Consider the following 18,748-nt stretch of genomic DNA (forward strand, 5'->3'; position numbering starts at 1 on the left):
GGGGAATCCACACGACTTCGGACCGGGTGTCTGACCAAGGACCTCCCCGCAGAAGCCCGCCTGGCATTTAGCCAGGGGCATCCACCCTCCCGGCCAACCCGCAGGGCCTCGAATAGGCAAAGCATCGAATCCCGCTGCATGTCAATCAAGTTCAAGAGGCTTCATCAGAGCGCCCTCAGGTCAAGAACTGATCTGACTGTGCTGCTACCACGCGTCTAGGCTCGGGCCCTCCGGGAGCGAAGGACCTGGGGGTTCTTCCTTCCAAGAACGCTCGAGAAGGCCGCCGATGGGCCTCTCCCCGCCGCGGCCGAGCGGGGCTGTCGTGGAGTGTCGGCTTGCCCCGGGCCGCCAGCAAGCCAGCTGGACCATTAGCACCAAAAGGGAACCCAGGACGCCGGGTTCCCGCACCTTCACTACCTGCTTCCCGTCGGACCGCCCTTCTCACAGGTCCCGCCCCTTCCGCCGACCTCCCTCCGGAGGTCCTGCCTCTTCCGCCAGCCCCGCCCCTTTCAGCCCACGTGTGGGCCTGAGACACGCGTCGGTTGTCCGCGCGTGTCCTGTTGTCAGGCCCCCGGCTGTGTGGATCCCGGCGCGCCCCCGCCCTCCCGGCCATGGGGGCCCCCAAGAGGAAGGCCCCGGGCGGCCCGGACGGCTCGGCTCCCCCAGCGGGCGCAGCCAAGCGGGCCCGCACCGAAGAGCTCACGGGCGTGCGCTTCAAGGCTCAGCTGAGGGACCCGCAGGGCGCTGGGCCGGGTGAGTGTGGGGCTCGGGGGAGAGAGTGCGAGCGTGCGAGGCTGTCTCCCGGCTTCGGTCTGGGTGGGGCCTCCGTATGCAGACACAGCCGCTCCTTTCTGCAGAGCCCGGTCTCCCGATTTGCAGTCGGGAAACCGAGACCCGGGTGCTTTCGAGTCCAGGGCCCCGACTTGCTTGATTGTGACAGTTCCCTGCGACTGTATGCTTCCCTTTCCTGGGCAGCATCCCTCAGCAAGCTCTAAAATTCTTTACTGCAACCGCTAGGAAAGTGAATAACTGTACACTCGTTCACGCCACAAATTATTTGTCGAGTCCTGCCTGTGAGTCAGCTCGGGGCTGTTCAGTGAGCAGGTTTGCTACTACCGTGGCTTTCAACTCTGTTTTCCGTAGCTCTGATTCTCCAACGCTCACACTGACCGGATAACAGGTAATAAGCTATCACATGAAGCCACCACAGGACTTGTCAGTTGACCCGGATTAGACTAGTGACTGATATGAAGCAGATTCTATAATTTAACTTTTTGAAAAGTGTGACCACCCGTCACAACTCCTTGTAATCCATTAGAAAGTATTTAGGTTACAAGGACAAAACACAATTGAATATGCTAGTATGTGGAAACACTGGCAGTGTGTCAAAATGAAACAGTGACAGTGTTTCTGTCAACTGAAAAATTATTAAGTTAATGGCCAGAATATCCTCAGTTTCCAGTTTGTCGTCCACAGATTTTGTTTTTAAACGTTTGGTACCTGCGACTTCTAGCCAGTGCTAGGAAGATGATACCTACTGTAGCTCAGAATTATACATTTCATACATTCATTTGTTCATTATTTACAAGGGCTTGTTATTTGCTAGGGTAGAGGTAAAATGGTGAGTAAGAATCACGTGGGCCCTGCCATCGTGAAGCTTATGAATAATCAAGTGGGAAGGCAGATATCAATCCGTAAAATCACGTACAGACTGTTCCAGCACAAGTCCTCTAAAGGACAGGGATAGGAAACTTTCTGGTGGAAGAAAGAGCATGTTTAATTATTTGAAGGATTGTAACCTTAGACACGTTCGTGGTTTTGCCCAGAGCTCTGTACTTTTGGGTGCTGCATTTGAACTGATTTCAGAAGGAAACCAGGGTTGACAGGCGCTGGGTGCAGATGAAGGAGTTGGGAGGTGTGGCAGGGCTGAAGGCAGTGGGTGAAAGTGTGAATCCCTTGTGTGAGGCTCTGTTGGATTTGTGTTTGAATCTGGTCTCGGGTTCTCCCTCCCTTTTGATATGTTCTTGTAACTTTCTGTGGTAGGATCACCTCACTGGACCATCAGAGAGGTGGATCTGATCAATGTTAGGGGGTTTTGTTTTCATCCAGGTGTTAGGGAAGGTTTTTTTTCTGTTGTGTTTTGTTTTTCCAGCTTTATTGAGATATTATTAACATATAGCATATGTAAGTTTCAGGTGTACAATGCGGTGATTTGATATACATGTATAGCGTGAAATCATTACCGAAATAAGGTTAGTCAACACTTCCATCCCCTCATATAATTACCACGTTTTTGGGGTGACAGCATTTAAGATCTGCTCTCTTAATAACTTTGAAGTATATGATACAGTATTGTTAACTATAGTCACAATGCTGTACATTAGATTCCTTGGAACTTATGCATCTTATTGCTATAAGTTTATACCCTTTGACCAACATCTCCTCATTTTACCCATCCGCCGGTCCCTGGCAACCTCCATTCTACTCTCTGTTTCTATGAGTTTGGCTTTTTTAGATTCCACATATAAGTGAGAACATAACAGTATTCGTCTTTCCCTGTCTGACTTATTTCACTTAATGCCCTCAAGGTCCATACATGTTGTCTCAAAAGGCAGAGTTTCCTTCTTTTTTAGAGGCTGCATAATATTCTGTTGTATACATTTCTGTATATAGGTATAGATAGACCACATTTTCTTTATCCATTATAGTCCCTTCATGGTGGTGGGGGAGGGGTGGGTAGGAGGGGAGAGCAGGGTTAGATTGATAAAGACCCAGAGGGTGCTCAGGAGTGGGTGAGTATCAACATCGGGGAGGATACCTGCATCAGGAAGCGTTCTGCTCTAAACCAGTGCCCTTGAAAGATGTTGCCTATGACTTAGTGGTGATGGAGGAAAGACCGTGTCCTAACTCTTGGTCTCCCCATCTCCTCCCTGCTACTCTGTTCTCCATCTCAGTAAGTGGCACTTCCAGTCACCTGGATGTTCCTGCTGAAATCTCCCTCTGTTGCAGTAGCGGCTGAGATTGTTTCTAGACTGTCCTCGTTCACATTTGATCGTAACTCTCATTTCAGCCTTGGAAGCCTTTGTTTCTGCGGCCAAGAAGCTGCCACGAGAAGATGTGTATGATGTCGTGGAGGGGTACATAAAGATTTCTGTTGAGTGTGCAGAGATTTTCCAGCTCCTGAGTGGGGAGAAGCACCCTGAAAGTGAAGTATGCTATTTCTTACCTGGCCTGATGGAGAGAAGAAAAAGTTAATGCTACTGTTGTGTTAAGCTTGATGAAGAGAAATGTGATATAAATTTCCAAGACATTACCAGCTTTCTACAGAAAATGATGCTCTGTGCCTGTGCTGTAGGGATACGTTCATTTTTGCATTATAACCTTTGAAAGCATTTTAGTGGAAAATAGTAACTTGTTATTGGTGAATAATACCAGAAGGAAAGATCATAGATTCTTAATCTAAATCCACTTAGTCTCACCATGGTTTGCTTTAACAAAAGGGAAATAGGTAAAGACTGTGTGTCACAGGTACAGACATATATTGAGTTGACTGTTGTTTTCTGGTTCCAAAGAGGTTCAAAATTTAGGATATTTATGAACCTGTTGAAATCTCAGGGTTATTGCCGTAAGGCTGTAGACCTGAATATCGCCAAAGCAGTGAGGCTGAATCGATAGCAGAAATTTCTCTTTTAATATCATTTGGTTTAATTGTAAGCAAGCTTATGTCTATTTAGCTAGACTATTGGGACAAGACTAATTCCAGAGCCTGGGGCCTGGCAGATCCCTGTGTTTGGCTTGGGATCTGGGTAGGCGTCATCCTGCAAGTTGAAGGTTTTAAACCTGCAGGTGGCTGTGGCTAAGACTAGAGGAGAACATGTAGAAGAGGAAAAGAAAGGAGATGGTTAGTAAGCATTTCAGTTCTGTCTTTGCAGATGCTTTTAATATTTCAAGTTTTCGAGGCCATATTATTGCGGACAGCCAGTGACCTTTCCCATTTTCGTGTGGTGGGAACCAACATCGTGAAAAAGCTAATGAATAACCACATGAAGCTCATCTGTGAGTCCCTGTATGCTTCGGGTTACAGGTAAGTTGCCCGCCTTTCCGTGGCAGGACTAGCCTTGGGCTTGGTCTGCCTTCAGCGCTCCACAAGTGCACTTGACCTTTCCTCCACTCACAAACAGAGCGGAGCAGTTTCCGAGGCCGTCAAGACTGTGGCTCTGCCCCTCCTGTTGACCGGCCCCTCACCGAATCCTCTGCCACCAGGTGTCCCTCTCCTCCCGCCCTGCTGCTCTCCCTGCTGTCTTGGGAACGCTTCAGACCTCCTTCAAGCTGCCTGTCCTTTTGTCCCGACAGCTCTTCCCCGAGGTCCTCACGGGCACCCTCCCTCTCCGCCTTCAGGGCTTTGCAGAGGTGTCATCTCAGGGAGGCCCTCTCTGGCCGCCGCATCCACAGCTATACGTGTGACATAATATCCGTATCGACGTCTTGACTCGCTGTCTCCCTCCCCTAGAATTCAGGGTACCTGCAGGTGGAGGCCTTGACCGTCCTGTAAAACGCCATCCTCCCAGCACCTAAACGGTGCCTAGTATGTAGTAGGTGCTCAGTAACCGTGAATTTTGGGTAACTGCAGGATGGGAAGGCAGCCAGGAGCTCGCATTTGGAGACGCCCACCGTGCAGAAGTGTTCCTCGTGCCCTGCAAAGGCAGGGGTGGTGTGGGCCCAGATACATGACCATTTACTGGCCACAGACACGGCCATCTTCTTCTGACCTTGCCTTTTGTGTTCTTGGATCCTACTCAAACTCAGATTTTTAGCTTTCTTTGAAGATTTCCTGAGGGTTTTTTTTTAAAGAAAGAGCGTGTCTGCATGTCTCCTTCCTTCCGTTTTCTGGTTTGGGGGTAGCAGACCACACAGCCGAGTGTGCAGCTGCTTCTCGGGGGGTGGCTTTGTGTTTCTGCTGTCCTGACACACCTGGTTTCCTTCTTGTCTCTGAACAGGATGGCTCGAGCCTGCCTGAACCTGATGGCCGCCATGGTGACCCAGGGTCCCGAGGCTGCCAGGGACGTCTGCAGCCATTTCGATTTGAATAAAAAGACCTTGTACACGCTGGTGACCAAGAGGGATTCAAAGGTGAGGCGCGCCGAGCGTCCTTTCCCTTTGAGGGGGCAAAGTGTTTGACGTGTCCTCCTCTGTCTGGCCTCGGTCCTCGCGTAGATGGGGCGGGAGGCCCCTGTGTGGAGAGACGTGTGCCTCGGTGGCCACTGGAGCCTGTGAGGAAGGGAGACCTCACTCCCGGCTGGCGGTGAGGGTCCGGTCGCCTGCGGGGCCCGAGTGCCAGGGACGTCTGAGGCCAGCCTCCCTGGGGGCTCTGCATCGCAGTGCCTTCCTGGCCTGTGAGGGTGATGTAGCTTGCGAGCGTCTTCACAGAGCACTGGAAACGGTCTCCGTGTGCCTCGTGGCGAGGCCCTGCTGGTGGCCTGGTCCTCCTGTGCGGGGTCCGTCCACTTTGTAGGAGAGCCTTGGGAGGCCAAGCCAGTGACCTCCTCAAAGAGGACATTTATGGCTTTTTACCATGCTTCTTGCGCCTCCCAATTATAAGGCTTACAATGAGTAGGGGCTGGCTTGTGCCAAAGAGAATGGACATGTAAATGCTTGGTTTTCAGGAGAGCTGTTAAAAAAAAAAGTTTCCTGGTGGCTCCAGAAGTTTCACTTGGGTTTGGAAAGGTTCTTGAGGAAAGAGTACGAGTTTCAGGACTTGTAGGCTGGAGCAAGGGCACCCTCCCGACACGTGTGCCAGCTGCAGGCTGCCGAAGCGCCTCTTCCCGTTCGTGCGTCCACTCTCCCAGCCGGTGCCCCGGTGCCAGTGCCACAGCCGCCCGGGCTCCGTGCTCCGCGCCCCCGTCCTGGGCGCCGGGACCAGGCCGCAGAGGCCCAGCCCTGTCTGCCCAGGTGGAGGAGCCACGCTAGAGTAAGTGACTTCTGCAGCCAGGCGTCACCTTGTTCTCCAGCGCTTCCCGGGGCTTAAGAGTTTCTGCGTTGCCAGGTAATAGATGAAGGTTAATCACGGTCACAACAGTGTTGAGGGTTTTCCTCAGTTATGAATAAGGTTTTCTCTGAGGAAAAAATTCCAGGTCTTAGTGTTTCATGGATACTATGATTAACGTGTCAGAAGTTCCATTTAGTGAGTGATGGCTCCTGGCGTCTAAGTGCGTATCTAATAAAAGGAATGTGTGTGCTGTTTGCACACTAGGGCACATATCATGGCTCTTTGGTCTTCCCTGGCAATCAGCCTGGCAGTAATTACCTGTCAGAATCCCTTCCCTTTCCCACCCCGTGTCTTGACCTCAGCCAGCCCAGCCATCTAAGTAAAGTACACGTCAGTGGACAGGCCAGTCGCCAGGACACAATGTGGGAAAACCCAAGCTGGGCTTCCCGGCCTGGATCCGGCTGCAGGCCGGCACATGTGCTGCTTCATCTCAGGGCCTCGCAAGTTATTTTACATCTCTCTTGATCTGTAAAACGGCAGTTGTTGTTGAAATGAAAGTATTTTTACTTTCTTTAATCATCTATATCAAGTATCTTAAATACTCTGTATATTGTAGGAAATGGTTTCTAGACATTAAAAAATTTTTCTAGTATGAGAAAGTGGTCCGTGAACTAAAAATGTGTATATATTCCAGTCGGGGAAGGGGAGACCTATACTTTTGTGTTTAGAGAGAGTTTGAAAGAGAAGGAGAAATAGAGTAGAAGATTGAGGGGAAAGAGCAAAGAAAAAAACCCTTCATTTACATGAAGAGATGACCAGTGCTTTTAGACTTAGACCTGCTAATGGCACAAGCCTGGGAGGCCTCTGTGATACTGGGACAGGCGGGGCGTGCCTGCTGCGTGTTCCTGCTTCCCCGGGGGTGCGTGTGTGGATACGCACGTGACATGCGGGTCTCCTTTGCCCCCAGGGAGTGCATGACGTCCGGCTGGCCTACATTCAGTTCGCTCTTTCCTTCTTGATCGCAGGCGATGACAGCACAGTCGCACAAGTGCTGGAGTTGAAAGGTAGGTGTGTCTCTTTGTCTCGGGGCAAAGCCTGCTTGTGACTGTTTTGAAAAACCTACCACAGAGCATTTTGCAGGTTAGTAAAAGTCTGCAGCCTTTGCAGCTGCCGTGTACCCTAGGGTAAAGGGTGTGTGTGGCGCGAGACTTTGGTCAGTGCGGTTTTGATACCGCTGGTCAGTGCGGACAGAGGTATCCCTGTTTCGCTAGCTGGATGCTGAGCGGGCCTAACAAAGGAGAAGTGCAAACTTCAGAGACTCATGCAGACAAAGGAGGCTTTATGGCTCGAGAAAGCACATGGATTCATAGCTGTGGCTACCTTGCTTTTCTTAGTAATTGTGTTTTAGAAAAATGCCTAGTGTTACCAGAATATTAGTAGTAGAGCTTCAGAGAATTCCAGCAGTACCACCTTCGGGTGCCAGTGTCTCTAGAGCAAGGCTTGGCATAGTTTAATCTATTAGGGCTACTTGTGTTTTATCAAGACTGTGAATGGCAGTGCGGAGAGGGCAGTTGTCCAGTAAGATCCCCCAGGATCAAGCCCCGTCTGGGGTGAGGAGCTGGTGTCCCAGCTGGGGCCCAGGGACTTGTCGGGGGAGGGACAGCACGGGGCCGCCAGCCTTTCCCCCACCTCCCCCAGCGTGGGAGCCCAGAGCCCCCTCCAGAACGAGCTGCAGAGACCATTTACGAGCAGGTGCGGGTACTGTCCCTGTGTGTTGTCAGCCTGGTCTGTGTAGCAGCCCCTTGGAGGCGATGCTTCCTTCGCGTGGTGCAGTGGGCACGTCCTGCTCGTTGCCGGGCCCGTGCGGGACGCCCTCTGCAACCGGGGCTGGGCGTTTCTTCAGAATCCTTCTGGGTCTTCTCGGCGTCTGGCCATTTATTAAATAAAGGACACTGATTTGGGGTTATCCATCCATGCTGCTGAAGGGGCGGGGATGCACTTCTGTTAAAGTTTCTGCAGGGCGGTTGGGCTGGTCCAGACATTCCACATCGCGTCATTTATACTAAGGGAATAATTAAGGATGTGAGCAGAGGTTTTGTTAGGGGACGTTTTTTCCTATTAGCTGAAAATTGGACTCCTCCTAACTACCCACCAGCATGGGATTGAGCAAATTGAGGGCTGGTCGTAAGGAGGAATGCAGCTATTAACAATGATGTAGAAATATGTATATAGATGTCAAATTTTTTAAGTATATAGGATTGGGTGTAAACTCAGTTATAAAACTGGTGAAGTATGATCCCATTTTACTAAAAGTTAAATTTAACAGAATATGGATATATCAGAAGGTTAACAGTTAACCTGGTAACCCAGACATTAACAGTGTTAACTTTTGGGTAGTGGAGTTATGGTTGATTTTAAATTTCTGTCTGGTATTTTCTGATTTTTTTTTTTTTTAAGAATAATGAATTTGCTTTTGTAGAAATTATGTGTGCCCATTAAGCATGTATGGAGGAAGAGAAATTGTAATTGCTTTGCTGCTTTTTACCAGTGTCACCAGTATGTTAGTAATGATACAGCTTCAAGCTGTGGAGGCTGAGTCCTTGGTGATCCCAAAAGTATGAAGAGAAAGCAAATAAATAAATTGGTCCAAGTTCTACCACCAATCAATAAAGTGACGACCATCACTTTAAATACATCTCTGAGCAAGTCTAAGTGAAGAGAGAAACTTTGGAAAACTGTAATCGTACCATACATTCTCTTTCAAACCGTCAGTATTAAATTAACTTTACTGAAGTTAATGAGAAAAGCAAAGTAAAACAGAACTAAAGGAACTATTGAACTTTAATGGTTCAGTCACTGTTTTGCCTTTAGATATTTATTTCCTATGTCACAAAAATAGTTTTTCCTAATGTGAACTTGTATAATTAAAAAAGATAAGACTTAAAAAACAACAAAAAAAGGCAAGTAAATGGCATTGTTTGCTGTACCATTTTAAGAATGGTACAGCAAACGAACATTTTAAGAAGTAATGTTCTCTCATCGGTTCTCATTCAAAGTATTTTTGAGTCTAATGCTTTGAAACTTTTACTTTCAGAATTTATTCCTTGCATTTTTAGCTCAGGCATGAAGGAAGATAGGATCTCTACCATCAATATTTTGTTATCCACACTGAAAACAAAGGTACGTATCTGGTGATCAATGTTCCTGTCATTTGTTTGCTCCAGTGTTTTACAGGACTTTAGAGCTATGACATCGTAGGTTATATGGGTTGTTGTATAGGTTGAATGGGAAACTGTTTCTTAAGCAGAAGCTTGGCGGTGCTGAGCCAGTCCTGAAGGTGACAGGCACTGAAGCCACCACTTCAGTTCAGGTGAGGCTGCTGTTTCGTCACAGCAGGAGAAAAGCTGCTCCCTGCTCCCCGCTACTTCACAGGAGGCCACCGGGGTAACTGAGCTGTAAATACCACTCTTTTTCATTTACACACCTGGCAAAATGTTATTTTGTGTCATCTTGCATGTTTTGCCTTTTACATGCATCTGACAGAAATTTTAAAACTCGCTGAAAGGATAATTGTCTTTGATACAGAAGCCCCTTAAATGATCAGTTAGAAAAACTCCATGAGCCTCCCAACATAAATAGTTGTCAAAAGGCCGTGAACTGGCAGCCCACGTAAAAATGGCTGATTAGCGTAGTATTTAGTGCTTCTCGACCGGCGCAGTTCTGCCCTCCACGGGCCATTTGGCAGTGTTTGGTTGCCATAACTGGAGAAATGCAGCTGACGTCTGGTGAGTACAGACCAGGAATGCTGCTCAGCATCCTACAGTGCACAGGACAGCCCCTCACAACAGTTATTCGGCCCAAAATGTCAGTAGTGCCGAGGCTGAGAAACCCTGATTCAAAGCAGTGCAAGTGATGAGGTACAGGTCTTTTCACCTACCAAATTGGCATTGACTTTTCAAAACAATGAGATTCAGTGCCAGCAAAGATGCTTTGAGTCAGGTACTTTCCTGGAGGAAGTGTTGCAACCCCTCTGGAAGACAGCAAGTCTAGCAGTATGTGTCAGAGGTTTTAAAAACGTTTGTACACCTGGAGTGAGGGATGGGATTGCCACACAATCACCCGGGGAACGTATTTGAAATACATAAACCCTCAGAGATAGGAGCTAGGGAAGGGTAGGTTTGTGTGGAGCTGAGAACTGATGCCACAATTCCAAGTCCAGAGTCAGGGACGCAGGGCAGGCTTTGTACAAGGATGCTGCTAATGATAGCCAGAGTTTGGAAGCAACCTAATTACACACACCTGGGAAATGGTTACATAAGTTATAGTCGCTCATAGGATAGAATGATGTTCAGCCCTCCAAAATGATGTTCTAAAGGAATTTTTAATGATGTGGAGACAGCTCATGCTGCATTAAGTAAAAGCAGGCACAAAACAATAATTAAATATATTCTCAAAGAAGCCAAAAAAAAACCCCAACAAAAACCTAATACATACACATGTATATTTTGTGTGGTTGATGGGGGCAGGGAGGCTGAAAGGAAACATACCAAAATGTGAGCTGTGAGTATCCTAGGGTGGTGGCAATATTGGTGAATTTTTTCTCTTTACTTTTTTTCTTTTTTGGCTAAATATTTTGCCGCAGGCCTACATTATTTTTATAATGACGAAAGCCAATAAACACGATTTTAAAAAATCAACTTCCTTGAAATTCATTTGTTTTATTGTTTTTAGGTAGTTCACAATAAAAATATCACAAAAACCCAGAAGGTGCGTTTCTTTACTGGGCAAGTGCTGAACCACATAGCGTCTCTGTACAGCTGGAAGGGGATTGTCGACGTGAGCCTGGAGAATGTCGAGGTACAGTCGTTTTTGGCTTTCTCTTGGCCTCGCTGTTAGTGTGTGATACCCAGAGCCGGGAGACTGAAGAATCTACACATATGCCTGCCTTCAAAAAAGTCCCCCCATTTGATGTTTCTTTTGGCTTGTGGTTATGTTAATTCCCAACTTAGATGCAATATGATTTAAAAAAAATTTTTTTTTTTACAATAAGATTTTTTTCTAACCTCTGAGGTATCATGATATTAAACTTTTTTTTTAAATGAGAAAACTGTCATTCCCTTTAGCTGTGTGGCATCTGAGTTTTCCCTGCAGCTTGCACAGTAGACTTACAGGGTTGATCCCTGCTACCTCTCCCGCCTCACTTACCTCTCCCGCCTCACTTACCTCTCCTCTCCCATCCATTCTTTTCACACTTTTCCAGCAGTTGGAGTTTCAAGGCCTGTTGCTTCTACTTCAGGATCCTAAGTACCTAGGGAGCGTCAATTTCCTCACCTCCTGACATGCAGAGTTTACTTTGCAACAAGTGCTAAATTAGAACAGTTGCTTTCACATGGACCCAAAGCCAGTGTACTTTTTAATTCTCCTCATTTTGATTTTCCTCAAGGTGTTTCTTATTTATTTATTGATTGATTGATTGATTGATTGATTGATTGATTGCTGTGTTGGGTCTTCGTTTCTCTGCGAGGGCTTTCTCTAGTTGCGGCAAGCGGGGGCCACTCTTCATCGCGGTGCGCGGGCCTCTCACTGTCGCGGCCTCTCTTGTTGTGGAGCACAGGCTCCAGACGTGCAGGCTCAGTAATTGTGGCTCACAGGCCTAGTCGCTCCGCGGCATGTGGGATCTTCCCAGACCAGGGCTCGAACCCGTGTCCCCTGCATTGGCAGGCAGATTCTCAACCACTGCGCCACCAGGGAAGCCCCCTCTCAGGGTGTTTCTGAACATGGACTTGGCCAGAGTCATGAAGGCTCAGACTTCCTGTTAACTCTATGATAACTTACCTCTCAAGAGCCCACTACTTTACTTCCTTTTATCTCCACGACTTGCCTATGTCCTCTTGTTTTGGATACGTTTTGTATGTTCTATAACCAGGAAGCCTCAGGGGCTTAATAAAAACACTCCCCAAAGTGGAATTTTATTCAAAAGAGCAAGAGAAATTAAGTCATTCATAAGCTTGTTTAAAAATACAGGTTTAAACTTGCCCCTCTTAAGAGTTTTTTTTTTTTTTTTTTGGCCATGCCGCATGGCTTGTGGGATCTTAGTTCCCTGACCAGGGATGGAAGCCGGGCCCAAGGCAGTGAAAGCGCCGAGTCCTAACCACTGGACCGCCAGGGAAGTCCCGAGTTTTTTTTTTTTTTTTTTTTTAATGGTTCTATTTTATAGGTGAGGACATTCAGAATCAGGGAATTAAGTGATGCTCTCATTACCGGTTACACTCTGGCGTCCAGACCCCATCCTGAAGCTCTCCTGGGGCCCATTAAGAGTTGCCTCATTAGAATGAAAGATGCCCCTATCACCTAGGAGATTCTGAGGGATTTAGGAGCTCTTTGCCAGGAACTGGAGATGATGACCAAATATTTATTTCTTCTGTTGCAGTATCACAATGCAGAAGCAAGAAAAAGCTTAGAAAAAATGTTCTATTTAAAGCATATGCTGTAAACAGAGAATCTTTAGTGCTGGGGATCCTGATACTGATGTGCTGTGCACTTCCTAACTCAGTGACGACTTCAGCTGTCTCATCCACAGTTTGCTCATTCGTGAGATGGGTGTCATCTTGTCTGCCCTGCCAGACTCACAGGGCTGCTATAAGAATTATTGTGAAGTGCTCGGAAACAATAACAAATGACATAAAACCTCAAGTTATCTGTAGTTTCTTGTTGTTCCAGCAACTCCCTGTTTGTTCAACTTTAAAAAGAACATTTTAAATTCAATTTATTTGAAGTAAAAAACAAACAAACAGAAAACCACAGTTGGCCCGTTTTTCCCACCCCCTTGACCCCCACTTCTGGCAGCCACTAATCTGCTCTCTGCATCTGTGAGCTTTTTAAAAAAATTGTTCTTGTGTTATTTATTTTGTTTAGATTCCACATATAAGAGTATTTTTAAATTTTGATTGGTGTTTCTGTTTTTCTGTGGGGTTTTTTGTTTTTGAATTACACCAAATGTTCAATTTAAAATGTTTTCTAAGTTGCCATTAGGCATGTGATATTGTCCAGTTTTTACCCTGTAGTTGTTCGTAAGACTTCTGAACTTGGGATTTTCACTGAATTTCTTTGAAACCCTCGTAGACTTCTGCTGAAGACGCAGGGAAAACCATGGTGAGGGAGCTTGTTCATAACTTCCTGATGGATCTCTGCTGTTCGCTCAAGCATGGGATTAATTTTTATGACGCGTCTCTTGGTACCTTCGGCAGGTAAAGTGTAACGCCCGTGTGAATCCTGAGTGTGAGTTCTCAGAGATCATCACATGTGTGACTTACAGTGGAAATCTGTTAAATAACGGAACTGTAGTGTGTTAGAACTAGCATTTTAGGCATTATCTGACTCATTTTAGGGATGAACTCAGAATAGGACCCAGAGGGCTCCTGTTCGTTGTGTGCCCTCGGGGCAGAGTCTCAGGGTAGCAGTTGACTCAGACACACAGTGTGAGGTATCTCACCCAGGAAGGTGCTTTGTGTGTTCACTCGGCAACTATGTGCCGGCTGGATCTGAGAATAATTCTGTTACATCCTCCTTCCCAGAGATGGGGTGCCCTCTCATGCCTCACCGCAGTCCTAGGTGGGTGCCATTGTTACCCCAGTTTTGCAGATGAGGAAAATGGGCCCACAGAAAGCAGGTCACTCACCCTGAAAGTGGCAGAGCTCAGACTGGAACCTAGGAGATCTGGTTCCCAGCCCACACTCGTGACAGCTACACAACCCTTGTCTCCTCGGGCACAGCTGCTGATGAGTTGGGATTTCAAAGTTTTGTTTTTACGTTTTATTTCATATTTCACCATTATGATAACATTTCATCAGTAAGGAAACAAAGTCCACAGCTAATGATTTAGATTATATTCTTTTGGACTTTCTCTTTAGAGTCATAGACCTATAATACATATCCATGTTATTAATTTTTAAACCAGAACGCCTACTGTTAGATATATTGTTCATTAACCTGCTCTTTTCCCATTTGACAATTAAAAACACTGGACATATTTTCTGGTCATTGTGAGTGACCCTTAGTTTTACCCCCTTGACATTTTATTATAAGGATAGAGATGGTTTGATTTGGTTTCAACCAGTCAGGAAATGACTGATCCCTCATAATGGGATTAATTCGGTGGGGATTTTTTTCCCTGCTTGTGGCTTTGAACTTGTTTTGATTCTGTGATTATTATGAATTAACTTGCCATGTCATTCCTTTTAATTTTGTTTTGGTGATATTGTAGCTTTTCTCTCATCAGTGAGAGTAAGCTTGTTTTCTTGCTGAAATGTAAGAGCAGACTTCTTGAGTCTTAATATAACACCATGCTAAAAAGACTTTTTTTCCCTATTAAGGAGACCCATAAAATAGATGATCATTTAATGAGCATATTGAATCAACTAGTGGTTGTGGGTGTGTTTAAATAAGCTATGGTTTATGTAAAATTTTTCAGCCGTGGGCAAAAGACAAATGTTTGTGCTTAGGAGAGAGGAAGGGAGTTTTGTTTGTGGGGTGTTAATGGAAAGCTTTGAGAAAATTGAAATGCCTCCTTTCCCAGTGGTCGTAAAGCTCCCTCATTTCCTGCAGGTCTCCGTGCAGATGTCGCCACATCAGAGAGGCCTTCCCTGGCAGCCCTCTTCTGAGATAGTCCTTCCACTGTCACTGCCCTTTCGCCTGGCCCTTGCTTCTGATGGTGACTTATCACCATCTTGCATATTTATTTATTTGCTTGTTCATTACCCAATAGGCAAGAATTGGTGAGAACAGAGACTAGTCTGTTTTGAATCCCCAGAGCCTACGACAGTGCCTGGCACATAGTAGGCATTGAAAGTGAGGCATGACAGTGTAGGCAAGGGTTGGCAAACTTTTCTCTAAAGGTCCAGATAGTAAGTATTTTAGGGTTGGTGTGCCATACAGTCCCTACTGTGGCCACTCAGCCGTGCCATTGTGGCACCCAAGCAGCCATGCTGTAAGTAAACAAATGGTGTAACTGTGTTCCAATAAAGCTTTATTGACAAAGGCAGGTGGTGGGCCAGAGCTTGCTGAGCCTTACTGTGGAGGTTCAGAGAACAGTTTCTGGAGTGCCTCTGAGACCTCAGCGGTTACTACTCCTCTCTGCCAATGTTGCCTCATCTGTAAAAAGGAAATACAATTAGTGCCCACCTCAGAGAGAGGCAGTGTGTGGTAACTGCCTCGAGCAGTGTCTGGCACGTGTTGCAAACTCTAAATTAAATGCTATTCATTTTATTACATCATTGATTAAAATTGTGTGTGTGTGTAGTATTTTTGGCACTCTCCACAAATTTTTTTTTTTTAAGTTTCTAGGTAAACCTTTTTTTTTTAAATTTTTTAAATTTATTTTTGGCTGCGTCAGGTCTTAGTTGCGGCACGCAGGATCTTTCATTGCGGCACACGGGCTTTTCTCTAGTTGTGGCGTGCAGGTTTTCTCTTCTCTAGTTGTGGTGCGGGCTCCAGGGCACGTGGACTCTGTAGTTTGCGACACGTGAGCCCTCTAGTTGAGGCATGCGAGCTCAGTAGTTGTGGCACGTGGGCTTAGTTGCCCCGTTACATGTGGGATCTAAGTTCCCTGACCAGGGATCGAACCCACGTCCACTGCATTGTAAGGCAGATTCTTTACCACTGGACCCCCAGGGAAGTCCCACTCTTTGCAAATTTAACATTCCATGCATATGAAAGCACAAACTATGTTTTGCTCATGATATTTTCCTATTAAGAATTCTAAGCTTTTTAAAGGATAGCTTTCTGATCAAAATTAATACTCTTTCTAATTCGAGTTTTGAAAAATTTTTATTGTCTGTAAAGTGTCATATTGCATCTTAGTTTTGGTCAGTTTATAAGGGGCTACAAAACGTGGTGATCCCAGAAGCCATCAACATGACACGCCAATGAGGCAAATTTTGATTTTTTTCTGGATATTATGACTTCCCAGGGACAAGCAGATATGAAAAGGCGTCTTTTCTTAAAAGGTATGTGGGGGTAAAACCTACTTGGCCATGTAGATCCTGGGCCAGGTGCTCCCTTTCTCCGAGTTTTAATGTCTACGTTTTCCTGTTTTTATCATCTTCTTATATTTTTGAAAAGTGCCCACTTTGGGACAAGTTTTGACTCTTTTCATACAGTAGATTATTCCCCCTATAATAGCTTCTTCCGGCTGTGAAGTGAAAGCGTAGGAGTTTGAAATTAGCTAGAAACAGAGGAAGCAGAAACCCGTAGAAGGACTCTGTGCCATCTGGTTGAGTTTTAGAAATAATTTTGTGGCACTCTGGACTGTGGCAATTTGTGAGCACTTCATGGGGAAAAAAACAATCTTTTTAAAAGAAAAATGCGTTCTCTGTATTTTTATACTTAGCGCACACATACATCTTTACATATGTGCTTTTTTGTGTGTGGTTGGAGGAAAGCGGTCAGTAAAATCACAAAAGAAAATTTTAAAATTTCCTCTTCTTTAAAAGTCAGCTGGAACTCAAGGGAGGGAAGGAGAGGTGGGGAACAGGACAAGGCAGAGACTTTTTCAGCCACTCAGAAGTTGAGGAGTGAAGTTCAGGCCCTTTGGTGGAGAGTGGGAGCCCTACAGACCATGAAAACATCTCACTTTCTGCTGTGAGGGAAATTCACGAGAAATGGAATTTTCCCATCACTGTGTCACAGCCGTGTGTTTACTGAGCGGAGCTACCCCTGTCATCCTGAGCTCTCAGTGCTTTGTGAAAACTCCCTGCTCACCCCTCTCTGTTCTCTCTCTCCCTGGCAGAGGAGGAAACCTGACTCTCCTGCACTTCCTGCTGGGTTTGAAAACTGCAGCAGACGATGAGCTGGTCGCTGAACTTGTGGTGAACATCCTGAAAGTGTGCCCGGACTTACTGAACAAGTACTTCAAGGAAGTGACGTTCTCCTTTCTCCCAAGGGTGCAGTCCACTTGGTCCAGTAACATCAAGCTGCTAAACAAGGTGAAGGCCATGGGCGTTTCGACGTCTGCTAGATGGGGTCGTGGGCGGGTGGGTGTGAGGAGTTGGTAGCGGTGAGGGGTGAAGGGTGAGTGACGTTCTGATAAACTCTGCAGGATGAGGCACTTCTTTCAGCCGTTCTGCAGGGCATATTTTAGATGATGTTAATTTGGTGTCTTTATCCTCTAAGGACGTTGTACTTTTCACTGAGCTGAATTTTGAGGTTTATGCTTTTGAATCTATCTGTTGAGCCAGTTTCATCTTCTTCAACCAGATTTTGCTCAGAGTGAGATCTTGATGAGTTTTGGCACATTGGGCTGGAATTAGTGAAATGTCTGAACTGTACAATAGTTTTTAAAGATTGCCATTTCAAGTACTTAGAACAACTTGAAGTAAGCTGTGAATTGGTGGTCTGTTCAAGTGGATATGAGTTAATTTCCATCTGATCATGGGTGTCAACCTCCCCTCATCTACCAAAGGAAGTGCCTGCTTCAGATTCTTAGGCAGTACTGCCCGGCTCGCTTCACCTCTCTCTGTCTCTCTCTCTGTCTCTCTCTCGTCTCTCTCTCTCTCTCTCTCTCTCTCTCTGTCTCTCTGATTTATGGACTGCCTAATGGTGACACACCTGGGATTATTTTCTTGTGCCTTGACCTGGGCATGGGGTTACCTGTAAAACAAACTTTTATTCACGTATTCCCTCATTTTCCTTGAATGCCTGTGTGTGCGGTGGTCCCAGCGTGTATTTGGGTGTTTGCTTTTTATTTCTTTTTATGGCCACACCACGTGACTTGCGGGATCTTAATTCCCTACCAGGGAGCGAACCTGCACCCTTGGCAGTGAAAGCTCTGAGTCCTAACCATTGGACCACCGGGGAATTCCCTCCCAGCGTGTATTTGGGACAAGAAGGAGGCACTCTGCCCCCCACTTTGGTGACGGTATCCCTGTGGCCACCACCCCTGTCGGGAGCGGCCCTGATGCTGCTCTCCGGAGGGGCAGGGGCAGGTGCGCGGCCGTCGCAGGGCAGGATGGGAGCCCTTGCTTCTCTGCCTTCTAGCCTCATGGCCCTAGAGAAATTACTTAGCCTCATCGAGGTCCAGTTTTGTCATCTGTAAACATATTTTATCTTGATATAAAATATCCCTACCCCAAAGAGTTGTCATGAAGTGTTGAAAAGATGACATACTTTGTTAGGTGCCTGCCAAGTGCAGTAACTGGTGAGTAAATAATCCGGTTATGAGTTCTAGCAGTGACTTGTTTGCCATCAGAGGTTTTAAGAGGCTCCCCAGACCACAGACCAGGCTCTGCTTTGAAGGTCGCCGTCCCCAGTAACAGTCTCATGACCCGACTTGTCTCTAACAAGTGGATTTAGGGGTTAATATTCCAGACCTTGTTCCTTGTGGCGAGCCTTGGACCTTTATTACTGTAGTTGTTTCACTGCAGCGGCTTTACTGTTGGGTGCCTACAATCAGACAGACTCAGACTTGAAAGCTAACCTCCGCCACCAGCTCATTCTCTGTTCTCCCTTCCCTAGATCTACGCTGCCCAGCCAGACATCTCCCGGGCGTTTCAGACCAGAGAGTTCATCCCGCTGCCTCGGCTCCTGGCAATGGTGATGGTGACCACTGTGCCCCTGGTGTGCAATAAGATCATGTTCACCCAAGCACTGAACGTGAGTGGGGACCCTGCTTCCAGACTCTCTCCCGCTCGCCCCACTGGCCGTGCTGGGGACTGTGCCGAGAATACCGGCCTGCATGTATTGGTTCGTGTTTTGTCAGAGCCTCTG

General features: G+C 46.5%; 1 protein-coding gene across 2 annotated transcripts in view; it reads left to right on the forward strand.

Moving 5' to 3' along the window:
• The first annotated feature begins 510 nt into the window (after positions 1-510).
• Positions 511-18,748, forward strand: part of URB1 (URB1 ribosome biogenesis homolog) — a 62,471-nt gene continuing 44,233 nt past the window's right edge. The window contains exons 1-10 of one of the 2 annotated variants that reach the window (XM_082395021.1): positions 511-753; positions 3,071-3,210; positions 3,933-4,084; positions 4,998-5,130; positions 6,954-7,050; positions 9,081-9,166; positions 10,718-10,843; positions 13,109-13,233; positions 16,773-16,968; positions 18,497-18,634. In XM_082395021.1, the coding sequence (XP_082251147.1) occupies positions 612-753; positions 3,071-3,210; positions 3,933-4,084; positions 4,998-5,130; positions 6,954-7,050; positions 9,081-9,166; positions 10,718-10,843; positions 13,109-13,233; positions 16,773-16,968; positions 18,497-18,634 (1,335 nt within the window). In that variant the 5' untranslated portion in view covers positions 511-611. The remainder of the gene's footprint in view (positions 754-3,070; positions 3,211-3,932; positions 4,085-4,997; positions 5,131-6,953; positions 7,051-9,080; positions 9,167-10,717; positions 10,844-13,108; positions 13,234-16,772; positions 16,969-18,496; positions 18,635-18,748) is intronic. The other variant, XM_082395020.1, reaches the window with a different exon arrangement.

This window comes from Balaenoptera borealis, assembly GCF_965194805.1.
Source record: "Balaenoptera borealis genome assembly, chromosome: 5".
Classification (NCBI taxonomy): Eukaryota; Metazoa; Chordata; class Mammalia; order Artiodactyla; family Balaenopteridae; genus Balaenoptera; species Balaenoptera borealis.